At 38.5% G+C, this 20,322-nt stretch overlaps 2 protein-coding genes across 2 annotated transcripts; both read right to left on the reverse strand.

The window, feature by feature from the left end:
• Nucleotides 1-11,128: 11,128 nt before the first annotated feature.
• LOC112748512 (beta-1,4-xylosyltransferase IRX14) lies at nt 11,129-14,933 on the reverse strand. The gene is made up of 3 exons (XM_025796745.3): nt 13,818-14,933; nt 12,909-13,457; nt 11,129-11,756 (listed from the first exon to the last, which is right to left on the reverse strand). The coding sequence occupies exons 1-3, from the start codon at nt 14,558-14,560 to the stop codon at nt 11,507-11,509; spliced, it is 1,542 nt and encodes a 513-aa protein (XP_025652530.1). The 5' UTR covers nt 14,561-14,933; the 3' UTR covers nt 11,129-11,506.
• A 2,903-nt stretch (nt 14,934-17,836) lies between these two features.
• On the reverse strand, nt 17,837-20,003 carry LOC112748513 (soyasapogenol B glucuronide galactosyltransferase). Its single transcript, XM_025796746.3, has 2 exons — nt 19,409-20,003; nt 17,837-19,187 (listed from the first exon to the last, which is right to left on the reverse strand). Exons 1-2 carry the CDS (start codon nt 19,886-19,888, stop codon nt 18,159-18,161), a joined length of 1,509 nt encoding a protein of 502 aa, XP_025652531.1. The 5' UTR covers nt 19,889-20,003; the 3' UTR covers nt 17,837-18,158.
• Between the last annotated feature and the right edge of the window lie 319 nt (nt 20,004-20,322).

Genomic DNA, 20,322 nt, shown 5'->3' on the forward strand with positions numbered 1-20,322 from the left:
GTCTCAGATTAACATACTCCTGGGAGTATTTTTATAAATACAAGTCATTAGCATATTCATGTGTATTGTTTGTATTCAGGTTCAGGTCCAACATATTATATGAAAAAATTTTACAGCTCTCAAGACATGAAAAAAATATGCATAAAAACATAACAGATGCTGAATTTTATCAGCACACTTTAAGATTAGAATAGCATAAATCACAATTTCTTGTAATAACAGAAGCAAAATAACAAACACATAGAGTGCAATAAGTGCATTATTACTAAATGTTTGTAATAAGAAACTGTTCACCCTTCCAGTCTAGTCTCTTGGAATGGAGAATTTATAATAATCTATTAGTTCTTGAAAATGATGATTTCAAGTACAAAATGATATTATAAATAGCACATACTTTGCCATCATTAACAAAAATGCTAGAAGCATATAAAAAAAGTAATAGAAACAATAATAGCAACTACCTGACTATGGAATAACTTAAATAGATGGAAAAGGGTAGCAGTCATATACCTTTGACTTGCTGACATCTGCGATAACAATACTGGGAATGCCAATAGGGACTGAATCAAATTTTGCTCCAGGAGAAAGAGTTTCACATAGAATAAATCCAGCTGCACTAAGAGACTTCGCTATTTTTGAAACTTTTTTTATTGATGGAGAACCAACTACAAAGTTGAAAGAATAACCACAAAGAAGAATGTTCCCCTTTATCAAGTTCTTGTTTAGAAGTTAAGGTCTCTGGCAATCTGTGGGATTGTATTTCATAACTGAGGAGTCTAGCACAACATCATTCGCAGTAAAACACTTAAGCTAGTAAAGTGATTTTTACATTTTTCCAACTATTATACAAAAATACACTGTAACCTATTCCAATCCTTAGTCCCAAAGAGATCTTTACCTACCCTATAAACAGAGTTATGTGATATAATCAATAAAAAGTAGTAGTGGGAAGTTGGAAAAATTATGTGATAGACCAATAAACAGAGCAATGTTTATATAATCAATAAAAATAAGTCTCCTTCTAATAGTTATAACCCAATAACGTAGTGGGAAGTTGAAAAACTTACGTGATAGACCAATTCTAGCCAAGAGACCCTCACTCTTCATAAATCCCACAATCTTATAGTAAATTCTTGCATTGCTCTCTGCAAATCAAGTTCTCAATCGGTTCAATTAATCAGAAAAAGAAAAGAAGATGTTGAATTTAATTATGTGGCACACCTTGAAAGATTCATTGTCTGTTTTGAAGCTTATTCCTGAAAACTTCAGCCACACAGGAAATCCTCTTTATACAATAAAAAAATGATAAATAAAATTAAATTAAAAATTATAAAAGTAGTAATGGAAAATGGAAGATACCCGAAGTTCCATTCAACACAGACATAAGGACCAATGCGAAGTTGAGTGTAAAGACTAGCTTTTCGTATTATCTTCATGAATCTCACCAGATCATATCTCCCTTCAAAATTGTACTAAGTATCCTTCTCAACCTCATCCATTAGCCTCATACTCCCGCACCAAAGAATCAAAGCCCTAACACCTTACTGCAAAATTAAAACTTGACATGACTAGTTGATTTTCACAATATCACAGGGCATAATTGTAAATTTAGCAAAAAATGAAAAAAAAAAATAAAGAGCACTTACCATGAGCAAGTGAGAAGAGTGAGCCAGCACTGCCTCCACGATTCCATTTGAGCTGCATTCGCATCGAGACAGTTGCAATGGTTCTCTCTTCATAAACGTGTGGTAAAATTCCACCACCTCTGGCACCCTCGTCAACAACAACAACAACAACGCAGAAGATCAATCAAAGTAAAAATACACAATAATATAAAAAAAAAAACAAGCATTCTCTGTTTCTTTCTACTAGATCATGAACTAGATCTAAAATTATGAAGAGGAAGGAAAAATCAAAAGAAGATGAAGGCGGAACAAAATTACAGAGGCTCGCTAAAGGCAGCAACAGCAGCATTGCTTACAGTGGCGAGGTTATAAATAAAGGCGGCAAGGGAATGAGGGACGGTGACTAACCTTCAGATCGAAGCCAGAACCTCACTGAAGGTAGCAATACGATGTTGCTTAATATGGTGAGAAGATTAGTAAGGACGAGAAGATGAACAATGGCAATGAAATAAGCGGCAGCAACAAACCTTCAGATTGAGGCCAGAACGAGAACCAAATTGAAAACTCGTTGAAGGCAACAACAATGACGTTTCTTGCAGCGTCAAGGATATGAGTTGCAACGAGTGGATGAATGGCAGCGAGGAGATGAATGACAGTGGCAGGGATTAGGGTTCGTCATTCACTTTTTATCGAGAAACCACACTAATCACTCGGTCTCTCATATATTCACACAATACATCATGCGAGTTAAAAAGAAAAGAAAAATGATAGTGGCGGTTTTAAATTGCCACAATCAACTAAAACCGCCACAAAATTACAAACATTCTGGCACAAGCTAAAACCGCCAAAATTAACGAAAAAAATGGCTGTTCTATAAAACCGCCATAAAATTAATGCCATTTTAATCTAATTTTTTTGTAGTGTATGATGCATAATGAGGAGTTAGTTAAAATTTTTCTTACTGTCCCGAGCTTTATCCTCTTCTTTATACTGAGGCTTTTTTGCTTTCCGAGCTTGTCGAAGTTCCTCGATATCCATCTGACTTTTTGCCTTTTCACGGAACTCGGCAAGGGACTTTGGTTTGACAACTGCAATTGCTTCTTGAAATTTGCCTAGTCGGAGTCCACTTTTTGATGGCGTGCAGATGCACCTCGGGGTGGAGATCTAGTATGCTCATGGCCACCTTTGTAAAACGAGTAATGTAGTCCTTCAGACTTTCATTCTGACCTTGTTTGATTGTGTTCAGGTAGTCGGAGTCGTGCAGGTAGATAGCAGAGGAAACAAAGTGATCCTCAAAAAGCTTCGCTTTTTCCTTAAAACGAGAAATAGAATCTGCAGGTAAAGAACAAAACCAATCAAGTGCAGGACCGTCTAAAAAGGAAGGAAAACAACGGCATAAAACATGGTCAGAGGCACCGTTTACTATCATTATAGATCTGAACTTTTTGAGGTGATTTTTCGGATCTCCTAACCCATCATAAGGGGTTAAGGTTGTTGGCAAAGTGAATCTCCTAGGCATTTGGAAATTCATAATGTCGGTCGTGAATGGCCCTATAGAGTTGTCGGGCTCAATGTCTTCATTCTCTGGTGGAGCTTCTTCGTTCCGGGAAGGCCGAGCTTCTTCATTCTGAGAAATCTTGGAGACGTGTGATGGATCAGATTCGTGTTCTGCCTCCTCCGTTCGTTCATTATGATCACCATTGTTTTTAATCCGAGCATTAGTTAACTCGGCGATTTGGTTCGTCATCCTTTGATTTTCCTCCGCCATACGTTGATTTGCTTGTTGCAGCTCAGTTACCATTCGAAGAAGTTCGGAAGGCATTGGTGGAGGCAAATCAGCCATGGATGTTGAAGTATTGAGGCCGAGAAAAGGATAAAGGATTTATGTCTTCGGCTCCATGGTGGGCGCCAATTGTTCTTATGTGGATGAACTTGGATGTAACTCGATCCCTTGCAGTCTAATGCCGAGCTGTTACCCTTCGCACCGAGCTTTATGCTTGGAGGTCCGAGCTTTCCGTCTAGAAATGTTTCACGTTGCAGTGAGAACAAAAGAGGGGAAGTGTACCTGCAAAAGACACTCCAATGTTTAAGTTAGTATTGTCAATTTCTTGTGTCTTTCGAAAATACCTTACCAGAGGTATCTAACGTTTCATTGCTGATAATTATTCATGTTGAAAGTCAATTATGTTGTATTCGGCCGTTATGATGTTCAGCCAAACGTTTTTCTCTGAGCTGTACCGTTTGGACGAGTTATGACTCATTAAGCCGAGCTATAATGTACGATACCGAGTTATATCTTCGAATTTGTAACAGCCATATCAAGTAATTTTATGACATAGTATTAATGATCTATGTTTCGAAAGATCTATAATTTAATCGTTGATAAACTCCAAAGGTAAATAAAAAAAATCTAAGCTTAAACTTTTTGGACGAATCATGGGAGTATTCTCATCAAATGGGCAACGTAACATTCTCATACCCATCAATTTTCACCACCTTACGGCTCTTCTGCATTTAAACCAACATTAGTTAATGTTAATCACGTAACTAGAGATTCAATCAAAGCTTAGTTATGATTACAGACCCTGATAGGACCACATTGGGCCCTAAGGCCTTTGTATGGGTAGTAATCCTCTGTGGATGCCACCATTTTGGATGATGAAAGTTCAGGCTTTGTCTATAACCATAAGGCCTTCATTGCAACCATTGTGAGATCTGTCGCAATCCACAAGTTCTAGCTTTGATAGAGAAACAGGCTCACTGGTGACGACTTTCCTCATTGCTTTTACTGTTGCCATTGCTAAGAAAATACAACTTCCTGTTTGAAAACCCATAAAAGGCCCAAAGAAGCTTACGGCCCAACACCCGTGTAATAAAATAAATAGTAAAATATTATTTTAATCAACATATATGTTGTATACAAAAATTTATTAGCCAACAATCTTTTCATGATGGCCATCATTAGTACATGTATAGTAAAAGAGTAATACTAAGTGATCAATAAAATTTGCTATTTTTCTAGTACTAAATTATAAATTATAGACTCTAAAATATAATCCTAATAGCATAAAAGTGTCTATATCATGACCTAAAATGACTAAGGCCAAGGCATAAAAGTGGACTTATAACCCCGGGTGGAATAGAATTAGGAGTGTTTGAAAATTTCGATTCGATACATACCAAATTCATCATATCATATCCACTATTTGCATTTTTTATGTTCAAATCTGATTCATACATTTGTATAATAAAAAGTTAATAAAACTTATTTTTTACTCTAAAAAAACTTTTATTCATTATTTTAACCCTCTTTACTCCTAAAATATTAGTAAACCAATTTTTTTAAATAACAAAAATAAAATAATATAACATATATATGAATAATAATTATTAATAAAAATAAAATATATATTATTTATTTATTTATTATCTGATACAGATGTGCGGATCAGATATCCAAATACATATATGATATATGCGATCCAATTTTATTAAAGTACAGATAAATACCACAAATTTTTTATATGATCCGATTCATAAACACTTCTAGTTAGGACCAAAGTCACATAATTGAGAATAAACGTTCCAAAGGCGCGCAGGTCAACCAACTTAACTAGCCAAGAGCTAGGATGCTAGATCCGACTTGACTTGGGGAGCAATCAACAGCTCTTTCCATTATTTCGATTATCACCCTTAGAGGAATAAACACCTCAACGTAAGTTGACTTTCACACAATATAGAGAATAACCATTCACTATCTTAAGAGAAGATTACATCTACTAATGACTAGTTATCATTTTACTTTATAAACATCCGAATAGTTCACATATTTCTCATTCTATTCAACTTATTTTGTTTTAACTCTGGTTAATTTAAGTATTAGAATCTCTTTCAAATACCTCTCACCTGCCATTTCGAAATCAATGAGAAACCATCTCAGAACAATTCGTTTCAGGTACACCTCAAAACAACAAGTAAGATGTTGATCTAAAATGTTGGTTAATATTAATAAAAATGTTGGCCCTAATATTTTTCATAGTTAAAACATTATTAATTAAACAATATTTTTGTGTGAATATTTTAATAGTATAATTTTAAAGATAAGACAAAAGCTAATAAACTTTAAGGCTAGTTTGTAGGTGTGGTTTTGAGCATGATGCTCATCAATGAATTTCAAGTTATCCTTGAAAATTTTAAATCTTTCATCTTTTCCTCCCAACCTATTATGTGTTTTTCGGTGCTTGATCAGCCACTCCTCGTAGATAGCCATGGCTTGGTCATCACTTCGCCAATGCAATTGGTCAAAAGCCAAAGAGAGAGTGAACAAAAGGAAAAACATGGTGGATGTCACTATTACATCAGCCATATCAAGAGGAAAGATTGATAACTAGCTAGTTAAGCATTGCGAGGATTTGGAGCTAGCTCAGGGAGAAGAGAAGGTTGGGATTACTTGGAAAATCAGGTAGAGCTGAACAATAGTTTTCTTGATGAAAAACAGTTAGAATTGTATTTTATTGGGATGAAAATTGCTTGCATATCATAAGGTTAAGTTGACCGGCTACTCAAAACACACATCAATAAATCACTTTTAGTGGCTTAGGTGAAATTTACATTTATTTTGGCTTTACTAATATATTTTTTTTGAATCAAAATAAGCTCAACACACTAATGTGGAGCAACAAAAGAAACAACAAGAACTTCGTAAAAACATAAAATTCCTATAGCTTCTGGCAACGCCATCAACCATCAAAAGATTCACTCTCAGTCCATTCGTTGTAGCTCAGCAATGTCTTTCTTATTACGAAGTCCACACCTGTTTCCTGATTCTGAAAAATCCTAGCATTACGTTCCACCCAAATGTTCCAAATAACTGCAAAGAACCCCGGCAACCATTTCTTCTGCTCTTGTTTCCGCTTATGCCTACCAGTTCACCTCTCAAACAGTTCTATTACGGTTCCAGGCATAGACCATACCTCCCCAAAAGATCTCAACCACCTGCACCACACCTGCCATGTGAACTCACAGAGGAGAAACAAATGCTCCACCAACTCTATCTCCTTCTTACATAGTACACAGAGAGTATCACTAAGTCTAATAACGCCTAGTCTATTCAATCTCTCCTTAGTATTCACTCTACCAATGAGCACAAACCACCCAAACAGCTCAATTCTTGGCGGTACCATCCCTCACCAAACTGAACTTGTGTAACTATAACTCGTTATCTCATCTGATAGAGTCTCCGATTGTAGGACCTGCACAACAGACTTGGTAGAAAATACCCCTTTACTATCAAACTTCCAAACCAAATTGTCATCTTTACCATCTGACAGCTTCACCAGTCTTAACCGCTCATGAATTTGATGGACAAGTTCCAGCTCCCATTGGAACAACTCTCTCCACCACTGGAAGTTCCATATCCACTCAAGCCCATCCCAAAATCCACAATCCCCTATCCTCGATCCCTGCTGATTCAAAACAGAAAATAATCTTGGAAAAGCCACCTTCAAGGGGCTACCTTGCAGCCAGTTATCTTCCCAAAACAGGGTACTCCTCCCATCCCTATCTCCATCGCCAGGCCAGTAAGCATTTTGTCTTTTATCCTCTGCTCTTTTATATTAAGATTACATATGTCTTTCCAGGGCCCTCCTTTATCTGGTAGCTGCTGGCTTATTAGCATTACATCAGGATTTAGGTTGTTGCACGAGCAGACAATCCTCTTCCATAAGGGACACTCCTCTTTAGAAAATCTCCACAACCACTTAAATAAGAGCGCTGTGTTCCGGAGCACTGCATCTCCAACCCCCAATCCCCCAGCCTTTCTTGGTGCCTAAACCAACTCCCACTTAACTAGCGGAATACTGTCATTACCATCCCCCTTACACCACATAAATCTCCTTTGCAATGCAATCATCTTATCCGCAACTGCCTTTAGCATCTTGTATAGACTGAGGTAGTAGATAGGTAGGCTATTCAAAACTGATCTAATAAGAACAAGCTTGCCCGCTTTGGTTAGAACCTTTGCTTTCCAGAGGCTGAGTTTCTCTTCCACCTTATCTATAACCGGTTTCCAAGTCTTTACCAACCGAGGATTCGCACCCAAAGAAATCCCGAGATACCTTACAGGTAAAACCGCTTGCTTACATCCCAGCAAACCACAGGCACTATCTACCCATTCCTGCTCACAATTCACCGATATCAAACTTGACTTCTCAAAATTAATGCTCAGCCCCGACATCAACTCAAAACACCGCAATAGTCTCCTATAATTGACTATTGTCTCTGTCACCGGGGGGCAAAACAGAATCGTATCATCTGCAAATTGTAAGTGCGACAATTCGATCTGCTCACCTCCTACTAGCAGCGGTTCAATACGCCCATTCCTGACCGCTTCTCCCACCATCCGATTCAACACGTCGACCACCAATACAAACAGAAACGGAGATAGGGGATCCCCTTGTCTGAGGCCTCTTTCTATGTTGAACGGCTTGGATGGTGACCCATTCACCAGAACAGACATAGTGGCCGTGCTGACACACTCCTTCACCCAATTCCTCCAACGCTGTCCAAATCCCATTTTCTGTAGCACTATATCCACGAAGCTCCATCTGACTCTATCATACGCTTTATGAAAATCTAGCTTAATAATTGCTGCTTTCCTTCTCCTTGCCTTGAGCCAATGAACTGTCTCACATGCTATGAGAGCACCATCAAGTATTTTTCTACCTTTCACAAATGCAGTCTGAGTCTCACCCACCAAACCCGGCATAACTGACCTCATTCTTCTCACCAGCACCTTCGAAATCACCTTATACACACATCCCACCAAACTAATCGGCCTAAAATCCTTAATTTCCTTAGCACCCAAGAATTTTGGGGCCAGCGTCACCCATGTTATATTCACATCTGATGGTAATGTTGCCCTTTGAAAGAAATCCATCACCGCCGCCGTGAACTCCTGACCAATCTCTTCCCAACATTTCTTGATGAAATTCATATTGTAGCCATCACTACCTGGGGCCTTCGATGATTCACAATCCCATACTGCCTCCTTAATTTCCTCTGCAGACGGTAAAACCTCCAAGGCTTCTGACTCATCTGTATCAATTTGCTGTAACAACCCATCCCGAACACCAATCCTTGGTACATACTCCTGCCGGTACAGTTCCTTGTAGAATCCCCTTATTTCATGCTTAATTCTTGCATGATTCCTCACAAGTCGTCCCTGAATCATCAGAGCATCAATCCTGTTATTCCGCCTTCTAGCCGATGCAATATTATGGAAGTACCGAGTATTTCTGTCCATGTCCCTCGCATATTTAGACCGAGACATCTGCTTCCAATGGGTTTCCTTCCTAATGTACCATTTTTCACAAAATCTTACCAGCGCCTTCCTTCTAGCCTCCGTTGTACCATCATAGATCCCCTCACTAACCTTTTCGTCCAACTTCCTAATCTCACCAACTGCATGTCTTGCACCCAACTCTTAAATTCTTCTGCTGAACCCGGCAAACTCTGCAACCCTTTTCGATCTTCAACTTGCAAAATCTCATTGAAGTCCCCCATCAAACAAAAAGGAACCTGACACAAACCTGCTATATAGCTCAACTCCTCCCACACCACCCGCTTAGCCTCCCTACCATGCGCCCCATAAACCAAACAGTAAGCACACTGAAAGTTGTTCTTACTTAACACTCCCTCAATGCACAACCATCTCTCTCCTTTATAACAATTCCTTTTCTGAAACATATTATCATCCCACAACAACAGGAGCCCCCCGGCTACCCCAACAGATTCCACAAACTCCCAATCTACAGAACTGTTACCCCAAATCCTACCAACATCATATTTCGAAATATCCTCCCTTTTTGTTTCAATCAAGCCTACCATGTTTAGATTATACTTTTTCTTCAACATTTTGACCATGCTCAACTTCCCGTCCCCCCTCAAACCCCTTATATTCCAACAGCTCACAATCATTTAATCAAAATTTTGCTCACCTTATGTTTGTTCTTTGGACGACTCCTTCTTGCCTTTTCTTTCTGTTTTGCCAGCTTTCGTTTTTTTTCTATTTTTTCATTATGAGCTTTCAATATACTCATGATATCCACTTCCTCATCATACAGCACAGCACCAGATTCCACCGCCAGTGCCCAGGTAACCTCATTTTCCTTGGCCTGTTCTTCCATGGAGATGCAGTTATCCTCTCCCTCAGTAAGCAAATGGAAATATATATAAACAAAGTGCAAATTAAGGATCAAACTCATACATATTAATTGATAGAATTTTTTAAATAAACTTTTAAAATTAAAAACTTCTTCCTAATATATGTTGGACTCATAGGGTTTGCGTGATATTCTGTTTATTAATAGTTTGGCCCATGAACTCGCTGCATCGTCTTGATTAGCCTGTTCTAGCTTTTCATTCATAGAGATCACACATTCAGATTCTGCTGACTTCTCTTCATCTTCATTGATGCCAATCTGCAATGGTTCTGAAGCCTCCTGCTGCTCTGGAAACTCAGTTGATCCGGTACCTTCATTAGGAGAAGCTGGAATTCCAGATTCTAAGGTTTCTTTGAGCTTCAGGGTGATTAGGTACCAGCTCAAGAGATCTTTGTTGAACACAGCTACCATTTTCTTTTTAATAGTGAATTTCAATGCTTCCTTTACTTTGTGATGATTGGATGAAGACTCGGTTGTGAATCATAAAAGTGAAGGCATTTCAAATCAAACTATGGTGTGAAAGGAGATAAACCAAACATTTCTCTTTTTTTTTTTTTTTTTCTTTCTTAACATGATTTATGTAATTGACTTGAACTGATTGTGCAGCTCATATGGGACCCCTTTCAACCCAAATAAATAGCAGTAGTTCTTGGCCAAAAAAAAAAAAAAATAGCAGTAGTTAATGTTAAAATATATTAGGATTAATTAATATTTATTAGAATTATTTAATATATCTAAACATTTGTTATAAGATATTATGTTTTTATTATTTCGATTTTCTTAGATTGCGTTTGGAAGAAAAACTGAGACTGAGTTATGTTGTATTATATTTAGTCTAAGATACATATAAAAATTAAGAGGTAAATTTGGATTTTAAAAAGTTAAATGATGATACTTTAAAAAAAGTATTATTAAAATTTTAATTTCTATCCAAAAATTTTCAATCACTTGTGTTTCTACTTTCTAGAGGTATTGAAGGTGAAGGGATTAAAATTTTAGTTTTAACTCAGCAAACACAATACTAAATTTCAGTCTTTGGAAAAAAACACTACTTTAACAACTATAAATATCCTTATATATTATATCATCTTACACAATTTGAATATAAAAAAATATTTTTTTTAAATAAACGTTTAAAATTAAAGACTTCTTCCTAATATATGTTGGATTCATAGGGTTTGCGTGATATTCTGTTTAGTTGGATCATGTGCCCCTCTAATCAGGAGTGGACTTTATTGTTGGGAGAAAAAAAGAAAGAAAAATTATAGAAGACACAGTGTATAATCCTATTGAGAAGAATATGTATTAACATGGAATAAAATTTGAATACAGGCTTCCTGCAAGACAGCAACTGCTGCAAAACTAATTCATGCGAACGGAATATATAGCACCCTCAACAAAAATAAGGAAACAAAAAAGAAAAGAAAAAATCACTTTGAAAGAAAAAAAATTGGGTGAAATCAGACCGGAATGCACAGATGCTGGTCCACCATAAAAGTTACAAGGCCGATGTATGTATCCATTGTCCATTATAGGACATTGGCTTCTCCGTTTGGTTGAATTCAGATTCATTCTTGTTTCTGAAAGACCAGCATTCTATTCTCTTCTCTTCTTTATCCACAGGCCAGAAAATTCCTCAGATGTACTCTTATTAACATATCAGTTTTGTTGTTCAGAAACAGAAAGCGTAGATGCTTGCACACCTATCACTTTGGTGTCGTGCCTTCTCTTAGTTCTACTGCGCCTTGTTCTTGGCGTTTTCGTTTTTGTAGAATGCTTGTTTATCTGCTGGTCTTGTGTTTGAGCGCCAACTGACATTTTCTCATTAGATGGGAGCTCAGGAGGGGCATCTGGCCATGGAGTTCGCTTCGAGGGGACAGTGATGTCCAGAGGAGGGTCAATTATCCATCTGCATCAAATAGAGTTACCACATATGATCAGCCAATAGGACCAATCGTAGCATGCTTAAAGTTTTTACCTAAAAATAGTACAAGCACAAAAATTGGGGTGAGATGGACCCCCAAAATAAACTAAATTGACTTTCAGACGAAACTTTAGGAAGTACAAACAGAAATACCACTTATTTGACTAATACTTCAGTATCCAAGGGAAGAGCATATTACGGAGCAAGAAACATAGCAGTCAGCAAAAGTTGACTTAATGAAGAAAAAGAAGTAAAGGGAAAAACATGGTGGGTGTGAAAAGTATGCACCACCTACTTGTTGGACAGGATGTCCTAAATAGAAGGTAAGGCTTAGAGATTAGATTGATGGTAGAATGAGTGAATGACCAAACATAATCTTGGGCATCTTCTTGAATGTAGAAAAATATTATGTAATGATGCAAGATCCTAATCCAAGCATCATGAAAAAACTATTAAATAATTGACTAGATAATCTGGTTGAAGTTTATAGCCATTAGACAAAACCGAAAATTCCAACAAAAAAGCAGAGGATGTCCCATTTGATAATACTTGGCCTTTCTTCTAGCAAATCCATCTAAATGCAGAAACTGACTTGACATGTATTCTAAATTAAAATCACCAATTCTTGGAGAATAAGTTCGGAGTGATGTTGTCCATTTAATCAGGAAAACAATCAGAGACTATTGTTTCCTTGTACTATAAATTCTCCTTTCCCTTTGAACATTTTGGTTATTTCAGGTCAGCCAAATATAAAGGGGAAGAATGTTTTGTATACAGTGAGTTTCTCAGATTCAGCTTTGCATGAGAGTCTCTACAAGTCAGCACAATAGTATTCCTAGATGTTTTAACATAGACAATATTATATGGTTTCTGTAAAAATTCTGCCCCAGTTTAGCAACAGTTTGATTTACCCGGTGGGCTTTCCTTGACTCGATCTGACCAGGATCATCTTATCTATTGCTTCAAAAGAACTACTTACGTGGGGAAACTATGAATATCCTAGAAAATAAGTCCACATTGAATGATACCAATGGCCAATTTAAGTATACATCTATATTCCTAATAAGATTATCCCATGGATAGCATCAAACTTGAGAGTAAAAATGAAGTTTCTAAGTCAAAGAGAAGAGGACTTACTGAGCAGGGAATTTGCTGTCTGAGCGAGCTTCAACCCGCAACCACCAAAGCAAAACTTGGCGGCCACAATTCCCAAGTGGTTCTACCACGGAAGTGGTCTTGAGCAAGGACAATGGACTCTCTACCTCCTCTCCAGCCCCATCCAACTCATCAAGATCCTTAACCCACTCTGGCTTGTCATCAACATCCTTCCATACCAATCTGGAATTCAACACAAATCCAGACCACTCTAGCTTCCTGGGCAGTACAGGTGCCCGGTCATCAATATAAACCGCACTTCTTCCTACATATTGCAACGAATTGAAGGTGTGCCATCCAACTAACTTATTGGTAGCATTACAAGCAGGACCCTGCACGGGCATTGGGGTGGATTCCTCCTCGCCCTCTCTTTGAATCGTAGCCGAAGAGTCAGTAGAATGAAGAAGTATCCCAACCGAAACAGCACCAATCCACTTCACATTTTGGATTTCATCAAATAGCTCCATACTATGCATATTACTATCATCAGCAAACATCACAACGCCATCCAGCTTCTGTTCCCTCACAATCCTGTTTAGTCACATGGCAACAAAATCAATCAAAACATTCCATTGAGGAATCACGCCATAGAATAAAATCGCCAATAATTATACCGTTTTCCACTGTATTAGACACGATACAATACAAAGAAGTGGAAAAAATAGTAACGTTTGATCCATAATCAAGTTTCCATAATAACAAAAGGAGAATGCTAGGGGGAGTCACTTTAGTTAAAAAAAAAGGGGGGGAGAAGAGTTGGTTAGGAGGTAAAGCCAAGGAAAAAGTATCAACAAACATTATTGGTAACGGAATACTTCGAATAACAGAAAGCAACTGGAATTTCGATCAATGAAAAACCAAAAAATAATAAAGAGCTCAGAATTCACGCACCCCAAAGCATGAAGACGCATACGAGACTCCAATTTGTGTCTTCCCTCCCAAGAATTCGGCATTGTTTGCCTAAACCCAACGTGGATAGTTCTGAGTCCCGATTTAGCAATGATGGAAGCAGTTTCGTTGGTGACGCCACCAGCCTCCACCACGATCCAAACCAGATCGTACGGCACCAGCATCAGAGAGTGCATAACGCCGGTCAGGTGAAGCTTCTGGAAAGTTCTGGCGTAGGTCGGGGTGACCGCGATCACCGTCCTAGGGTTCTTCACGCCGAACAGCGCCCTCTGCTCCCTCTGGACCCGCTCAAGTATCTGGTGAGCCTTCATTACTTCCACGGGATCCGGATGCGGCAACGGCCGGATTCGGATCCCGTGCCGCCCGACCACCACCCTGCTGGTGGAGCTCGCCACGACCGCCGTCATGTTCCCAGGGACGCTGTCGGCGGCACCGGTGACGGGAGTCGAGCGAACGTCGAGGTGAGAGGCGATTTCGGCTGCGCCGCGGAAGGGAGCTGTGTAGAGGTTGGTGGCGGAGGTGGAGAAGATGAAGAAGAAGACGAGACGGGAGAAGCGGAAGCCAAGGACGAGGCTGATAAGGCAGCATACGCCGTGGAGTACGAGCCAGAAGACCGCCGCCGGCGACTTTACCGAGCCATCAGCAGCGGAATCGAGCTGGGCGGATCCTCTGAAGCTGTTGCTCCGGCGGTTGAGGTAGCTCTGCTGCAACGCCGAGAGCTTCATTCTGTGTGTGTATGTAAGCGCGCGCGTGTGGCACACACTCTGTGAAAGTCACGCGGATTCAAATCAAAGAGAGGATTGAAGTGATAGAAGGTTGTTGGTGGCTAATGTGTTATTGAGGTTGGGGATTTGGTTTTTGAAGGGGATGGAGGAGCAGGTTGGAGATGGTGGTGGTGGTGGCTTTTGCTTTAGGTTGCTGCTTGCTCCTTCCTCTCTCATTTAATCCTCCTTCATTTCTTTCGATTTACGGATAACTTCTTCTCTTTTTTCAAAATTAAAAATGATTAATCACTCTAACCACTTTCCGCTTCCACAATTATTGAAATGTAAAATGAAAAAATGAAGAAAGGCAGACTCATTCTTCGCCCTTGTTGGTAATTGCTAGTAGTATTTGTATTACTGTTATGCTGGGGCTAGCTAGCCACGTGTACGCGTGGACACGTTCTATTGGATACAGTAATATTTAGATTAGCAATTTGGTAATCCAGTCTTGTTAGTAGACTGAGAGTGACATATTAAGTCACACAGTAATTAGATTTTTTTTTTTTACCTTTTTTGAAGTTATATATATATTCAGCCTAATAAGTCGTCGGAGAAAAAGGTGTGTTAAAATCATTGAAAACTATAGCGGTTAATTACTTTAGATTGAAACAATTAAGTCGTGTCTCTTATTGTTTTCAATTTCTTTCTATATCGGTACTGGTATGTGTTGCCAATTACAATAATATATACGGGTAACGTTTTACTTCTAATAATTGCCAATATTTGACCTGGTTCAAATCAAACCTGTTTCCCTATAAAATCCACCCTCAACTTCAATCATGGCTTTTTTTTCCAAGCCCCACAATTGTAAATTTTTCATCTACGGTTCCTATACTGGGCTTTTTGCAACGGTGTGTCAAATTATGGATGAGAGTGACAGAAAATCAGTAATACGTAGCCACTTATGTCTTATATCTCTCTGTGGCAGGTTTAACTCGTGCATCACCACTCACCAGCAACAAATTCTGCCCATATAGTCAATTATTTGCTGCAAATAATAAACAGTAGCAGGTGATTTTTATTTTAGCCATATTACGGGAAAAACGAAACTAAAATAAAAATTAAGTAAATAAATTTAATGATACCAACCCCTGGCATATGATTATTATTAGGTAGAGTGATTGGGTTCGGTGGGTTACATTGCTTCAGTTACAAACTCAATGCATCCAAACAAGAATGTAAATGAACCATATATAAAGGGTTCCTTTAGAATGTGGCTATGTATACTTTGAAATTCCTCCAACTTATCATTACGAAATGCTAAGGACAAGTTTGCGAAAGCACAAAAACTTTAACTCTTTTATGTATATATATTTTTTATGTAAAATATATGATATTACATTAACATGCAACGACGTGTGATCTGCCATTCAAAATTCAAAACAGAACAAAAATACAGTTGGTAGGTTGCCATCTGTCAAGGTCTTTGGTCCCAGCTACCCATACTTACGAACAAAGGGAATTATTCTTAATTAATCAAATTCTTAATAGAAATGAGTTGGGCGTGCTTCGTTTCATGTCTTGTTTTTTTAATTAGGTGGAGACTGTTGCCTTACTTGATTACTACATTCCACCATTACTTATGCCATAACACATGGGTTTACATAGAACCGTGGCTAAATTTGATCAATTTTGTTTTTCAAACTTTATAACAATATGATCATCTAGAAACTAGAAAGTCTCAACTGGTTACATATTTGTTCACAAATATTCAAATTCAAAGTCCTGTAAACGGAATTTATATAAAAAATATTTATTGCATATAACAAATTAGTCAATATATAACAAATATATATATATATATATATATATATATATATATATATATATATATTTGTTCCACATATATTTCATCGTATAATATATCTTCGATATATAAATAGTTAATTTTTAGTGTATATATAACTTAATAATTTTTTTGTCTGTGATATTTTTCAGTTTGATAGAATAAAAACTAGTTGATCAATAAATTATTGTATGTACAAAACAATATTTAAATTTGTGATATTTATTTTAATAGATGAGTTAACTTATCACCCAATCAATCCAAGTAAATTAATTTCATTGATTTTTATATGCTATGTGACTATGTGACTATAGATTTCTTTTTATCGATATTTTTTGTCATGGGCTTCCAGGCCCAAATTAATGCCCAGACACACCCACCCTACCCAATTCCTAACCCGACGAAGCCAACAGAATTGTTTCCCACTCATTTGCTGAGAAAGACAGTCATCCCCTATTCAGTAAGGCTCGCCACTTCTGCCATATCACTCCGCCGAGGACTCTGATAAACCGCTGCATGTCCGGTGCTTCTGGTTTCCATTGACAGTGAACCTGCGCGTTCTTCTCCCCTGGAGGTCCTTGCTGATGGAGCTTGTCCTTGCCATTCTCCGTCGGCGGGAGCACGATTCCGGAAGTCTCCTTCCACCGAGCCTGAGCCGCCCCATTTACGGTCAGATGCTTCTTTTTTTTAGCAGCTCCGTTTGCTAATCTGTCCTCCGAGCAGCGCCGTCTACCTCAGCAGACACGTCGTCCCCTCCATCAGCCTGGTATCCGTTGCCACCTCCGGCCTCCACCAAAGGTTGCATTGATACCGCGCCTTCAAGCTCGCTGCTTTGCTCCTCCGCTTCCGAGGATCGTCGTCGCTGCTTGCTGGTTTCTCCTCGTTGTGCTTGTGTTCCTCGAAGCATCTCTGCTGCCGGCTGCATTGATTTCTCTTGCCATCGCAGATTATTACCCCTTTCATCGCCGATTTGCTGACCAGAGTCCGCCGGAACGCCTCGCCGTTCGCTGTCGCTGTGGTCCACGGCCGCTTTTGCTCTGCTGTGATACCGTGTCTCCGCACTTCTTCTCCCTGATTGAGGTGCTGAGGCGAATCTTCCTGTCTTCTTTTGCTCCGCCGTGCTGCCGTCTCCTCCCTTTTTAGGATTCTTGCTATTTCTCCCGATGGAGGGTTGGTTAAAATTCTTAGTTTAAGGGTACATTTTAATAATAAAAAATTCTAAATTTTTAATAAATTAATATATTGAAATATATATATATATATATATAAAAACTAACAAAATGTTTTTTTAATAATACTTTTAAAATCTGTTTTTACTTTTTAGAGCGTATGTTATCAAAGACTTAAAAATTTCATGTGTATGTTTGATACTTTAAGGTTCTCTCTTGCATAGCGTGCATTTCCATTGTTTTTGAATTAAAAAGCTCAAAGAAAATACAGTTTCCTAAGGGTTGAGGGAAATAACTGCATTTTATTCTGCAAGTTGAATCAAAGGCATAAATCCAGATTACAGACAGAACAGTTGTTGTGCCAGAAGTTCTAAGCAATAAATAGAACCCCCTGAAACATGCATTTAAAAGGGTTCTTATTAAAAATTGGTAACTAATTTAAAAGAGACTGTCTATTTAGAGATATAACTATTAATATTGCTTTTTTTTTAATCAGCTTAAGCATTTGGAATAAGTGGTTTTATGACATGATATCAAAATTCTAGTTCGATTCTTGATAAACCTAAAAGAGGCTCTTGTTTGAGTGGTTCATGACACTGCCATCTCACTTTCCATTAATCCTATCAAGTTTCAAAGACTTGAGTTCCTGAATTAATTGAAGAAGATTGGTGTGAGAAGAGCCACCAAACTTTATTGCTCTTTTAGCAGCATCACTAAGCTCTCTCGCTCTTCTCCTCATTTCAACACTCTCCTCTCCATTACCCATCAACAAAGCTATGGCCTTTGCAATCTTACCCTTCTTCACAACCTCTTCTCCAAACTCCTGCCACTTTCTCCATTCTTTCACTCCAACCGCCACCCCAATCTTCAACACATCAACCAAAAGCTTCTCATTGAAAAACTGTTCAGCAAACATAGGCCATGTGGCCATGGCCAAACCCGCGTTCACGCTTTCCATCACCGTGTTCCAGCCACAGTGAGTTACAATTCCTCCAATGGCTGCATTCTCCAGTATCAGCAACTGTGGTGCCCAACCCCATATCAAGTAACCTTTGTTGCTTGCCTTCACTCTCTTCTCAAATTCCTCAAGAAAACTCCCATCTTCACCATCTTTTTTCTTAACAACCCACATGAAATCGTGCCCAGAATCTTCAAGAGCTTGAGCTATCTCAACAAGCTGCGAAGAAGGGAACTTGCTCATACTCCCAAAGCTCACATACAGAACAGAATTCTCAGGCTTGGAATGAAGCCATTTAAGACACCCAGAATCTTCTTCTTCTTCTTCTTTTCCTTTTTGTTCAAGTTTGGCTTGTCCTCTTCCGGCTTTATCAGCAGCATCTTGGTTCGCCCACATGGAAACAGGTCCCAAGCTCCAACTCTTGGTTCCCATGGCTTTCTTGTAATGATCCAGGTACTCACCTTCGAGCTCGTAGAAGCTATCAAACACGGATCCGAGGCTTCTTCTCTCTGAGTCCCTAATCATCTCCATCAAATGGGTGTAGCCGTTGGGTTCTCTAAGCCAATCCGGCAGCTGCAAAGGCGTCATCTCCAGGCGGTGCGGCAAACCAGGCAATGAAAACTTGTCATCAGTGCTGTCGGATTTTATGTCCTTATGAGGAGCATAAGTCTTGACCTATATATGTTTCGCAAACATTAATGAAAGTTTTATTGGTCTCACACTCTACAAGTTTCATTTCATCAACAAGCAAGAGAAAATGTTCATTTCGAAGCAAACAGTAAATGAATCGGTTTAACAATAATTTCTTGAGTCTATAAATAATTTTTTAACTCCTTATAATAGATGTTATTTTGACATTAGTATTTTCATAATAATCAAATACTCAATTTCTTAACTGAGTGTAGTGCCGAATGAGCGAAGCAGCTTCCAACAAGTAAGATCAACCTAGGAATCCCCAACCTGGCTGCAGCATCTACAGTCCAAGGGTAGAACATGTCAGTGACAATGCAATCTGCCTCCAGTTCCTCAAACAACTTCTCAATCTCCTTTTCCAGCAGATTCAGTCCCTTTGAAATTTTGAGAAGCATGTCCGGCGCCGTATCTGCGTTGAATGTTTCTACACCAACGGGAAGACCGACTTCTGCAGCCGGGAATTTAACGACGTGAGTTCTGATTGAACGGCCGAGCGAGGAGTCGCGGCCGACGGAGCTCTGGAACAATGAGGCGGCTACTGGGGTGGCTATTATGGTAACATCGACCCCGTGCATAGCGAAGAGTCTGGCTATGTCTACCATTGGTATGATGTGGCTTGTTGATGCGAATGGTAAGAACATAACTTTTATCTTAGTATCAACTTCTTCTTTTGCAGATTCCATGGGAACCGGTAATAAATTAAAGTTAACTTCTACAAAAATAGATTTTAAGAGACACACTACTCTGCTGCTAAACTGAACTCCAATGTCTTTATATTATAATTATACTAAACATGTTTACTCTCTTTATTTTCCCACATTAAACTTCAAATAAAAATATAAAATTAACAAAGTTGTACCACGAGCTGCACGATTTAAGAATAATAATTGTCTGTGAAACTTTAAGCCACAATATCAAAATACAAATACCCATATGAACACCTTTTTTGTATTTAAAATTTTAAATAATGGACTAAGACACCCAACTCTATCACAGTGACGGAACTTGAAGCAAAATTTTGGGGGGCCAGATAGAAAATAATTGTCAACATGTTTTTGATATGGACCCATTTAAGATAAGCTCGTCTAATATCATCTCTCTGGTTTGGGTGATATTG

Source organism: Arachis hypogaea, chromosome 15 (genome assembly GCF_003086295.3).
Source record: "Arachis hypogaea cultivar Tifrunner chromosome 15, arahy.Tifrunner.gnm2.J5K5, whole genome shotgun sequence".
In the NCBI taxonomy this organism is placed as follows: domain Eukaryota; kingdom Viridiplantae; phylum Streptophyta; class Magnoliopsida; order Fabales; family Fabaceae; genus Arachis; species Arachis hypogaea.

Coding starts and splice junctions, on each gene's coding strand:
- LOC112748512 (XM_025796745.3), bottom strand. CDS start 14,560: ATGAAGCTCTCGGCGTTGCAGCAGAGCTACCTCAACCGCCGGAGCAAC. Junction 13,458..13,817: donor ATGCGTCTTCATGCTTTGGG/GTGCGTGAATTC, acceptor GTGACTAAACAG/GATTGTGAGGGAACAGAAGC. Junction 11,757..12,908: donor GACAGCAAATTCCCTGCTCA/GTAAGTCCTCTT, acceptor TATTTGATGCAG/ATGGATAATTGACCCTCCTC.
- LOC112748513 (XM_025796746.3), bottom strand. CDS start 19,888: ATGGAATCTGCAAAAGAAGAAGTTGATACTAAGATAAAAGTTATGTTC. Junction 19,188..19,408: donor CTCATTCGGCACTACACTCA/GTTAAGAAATTG, acceptor AAACATATATAG/GTCAAGACTTATGCTCCTCA.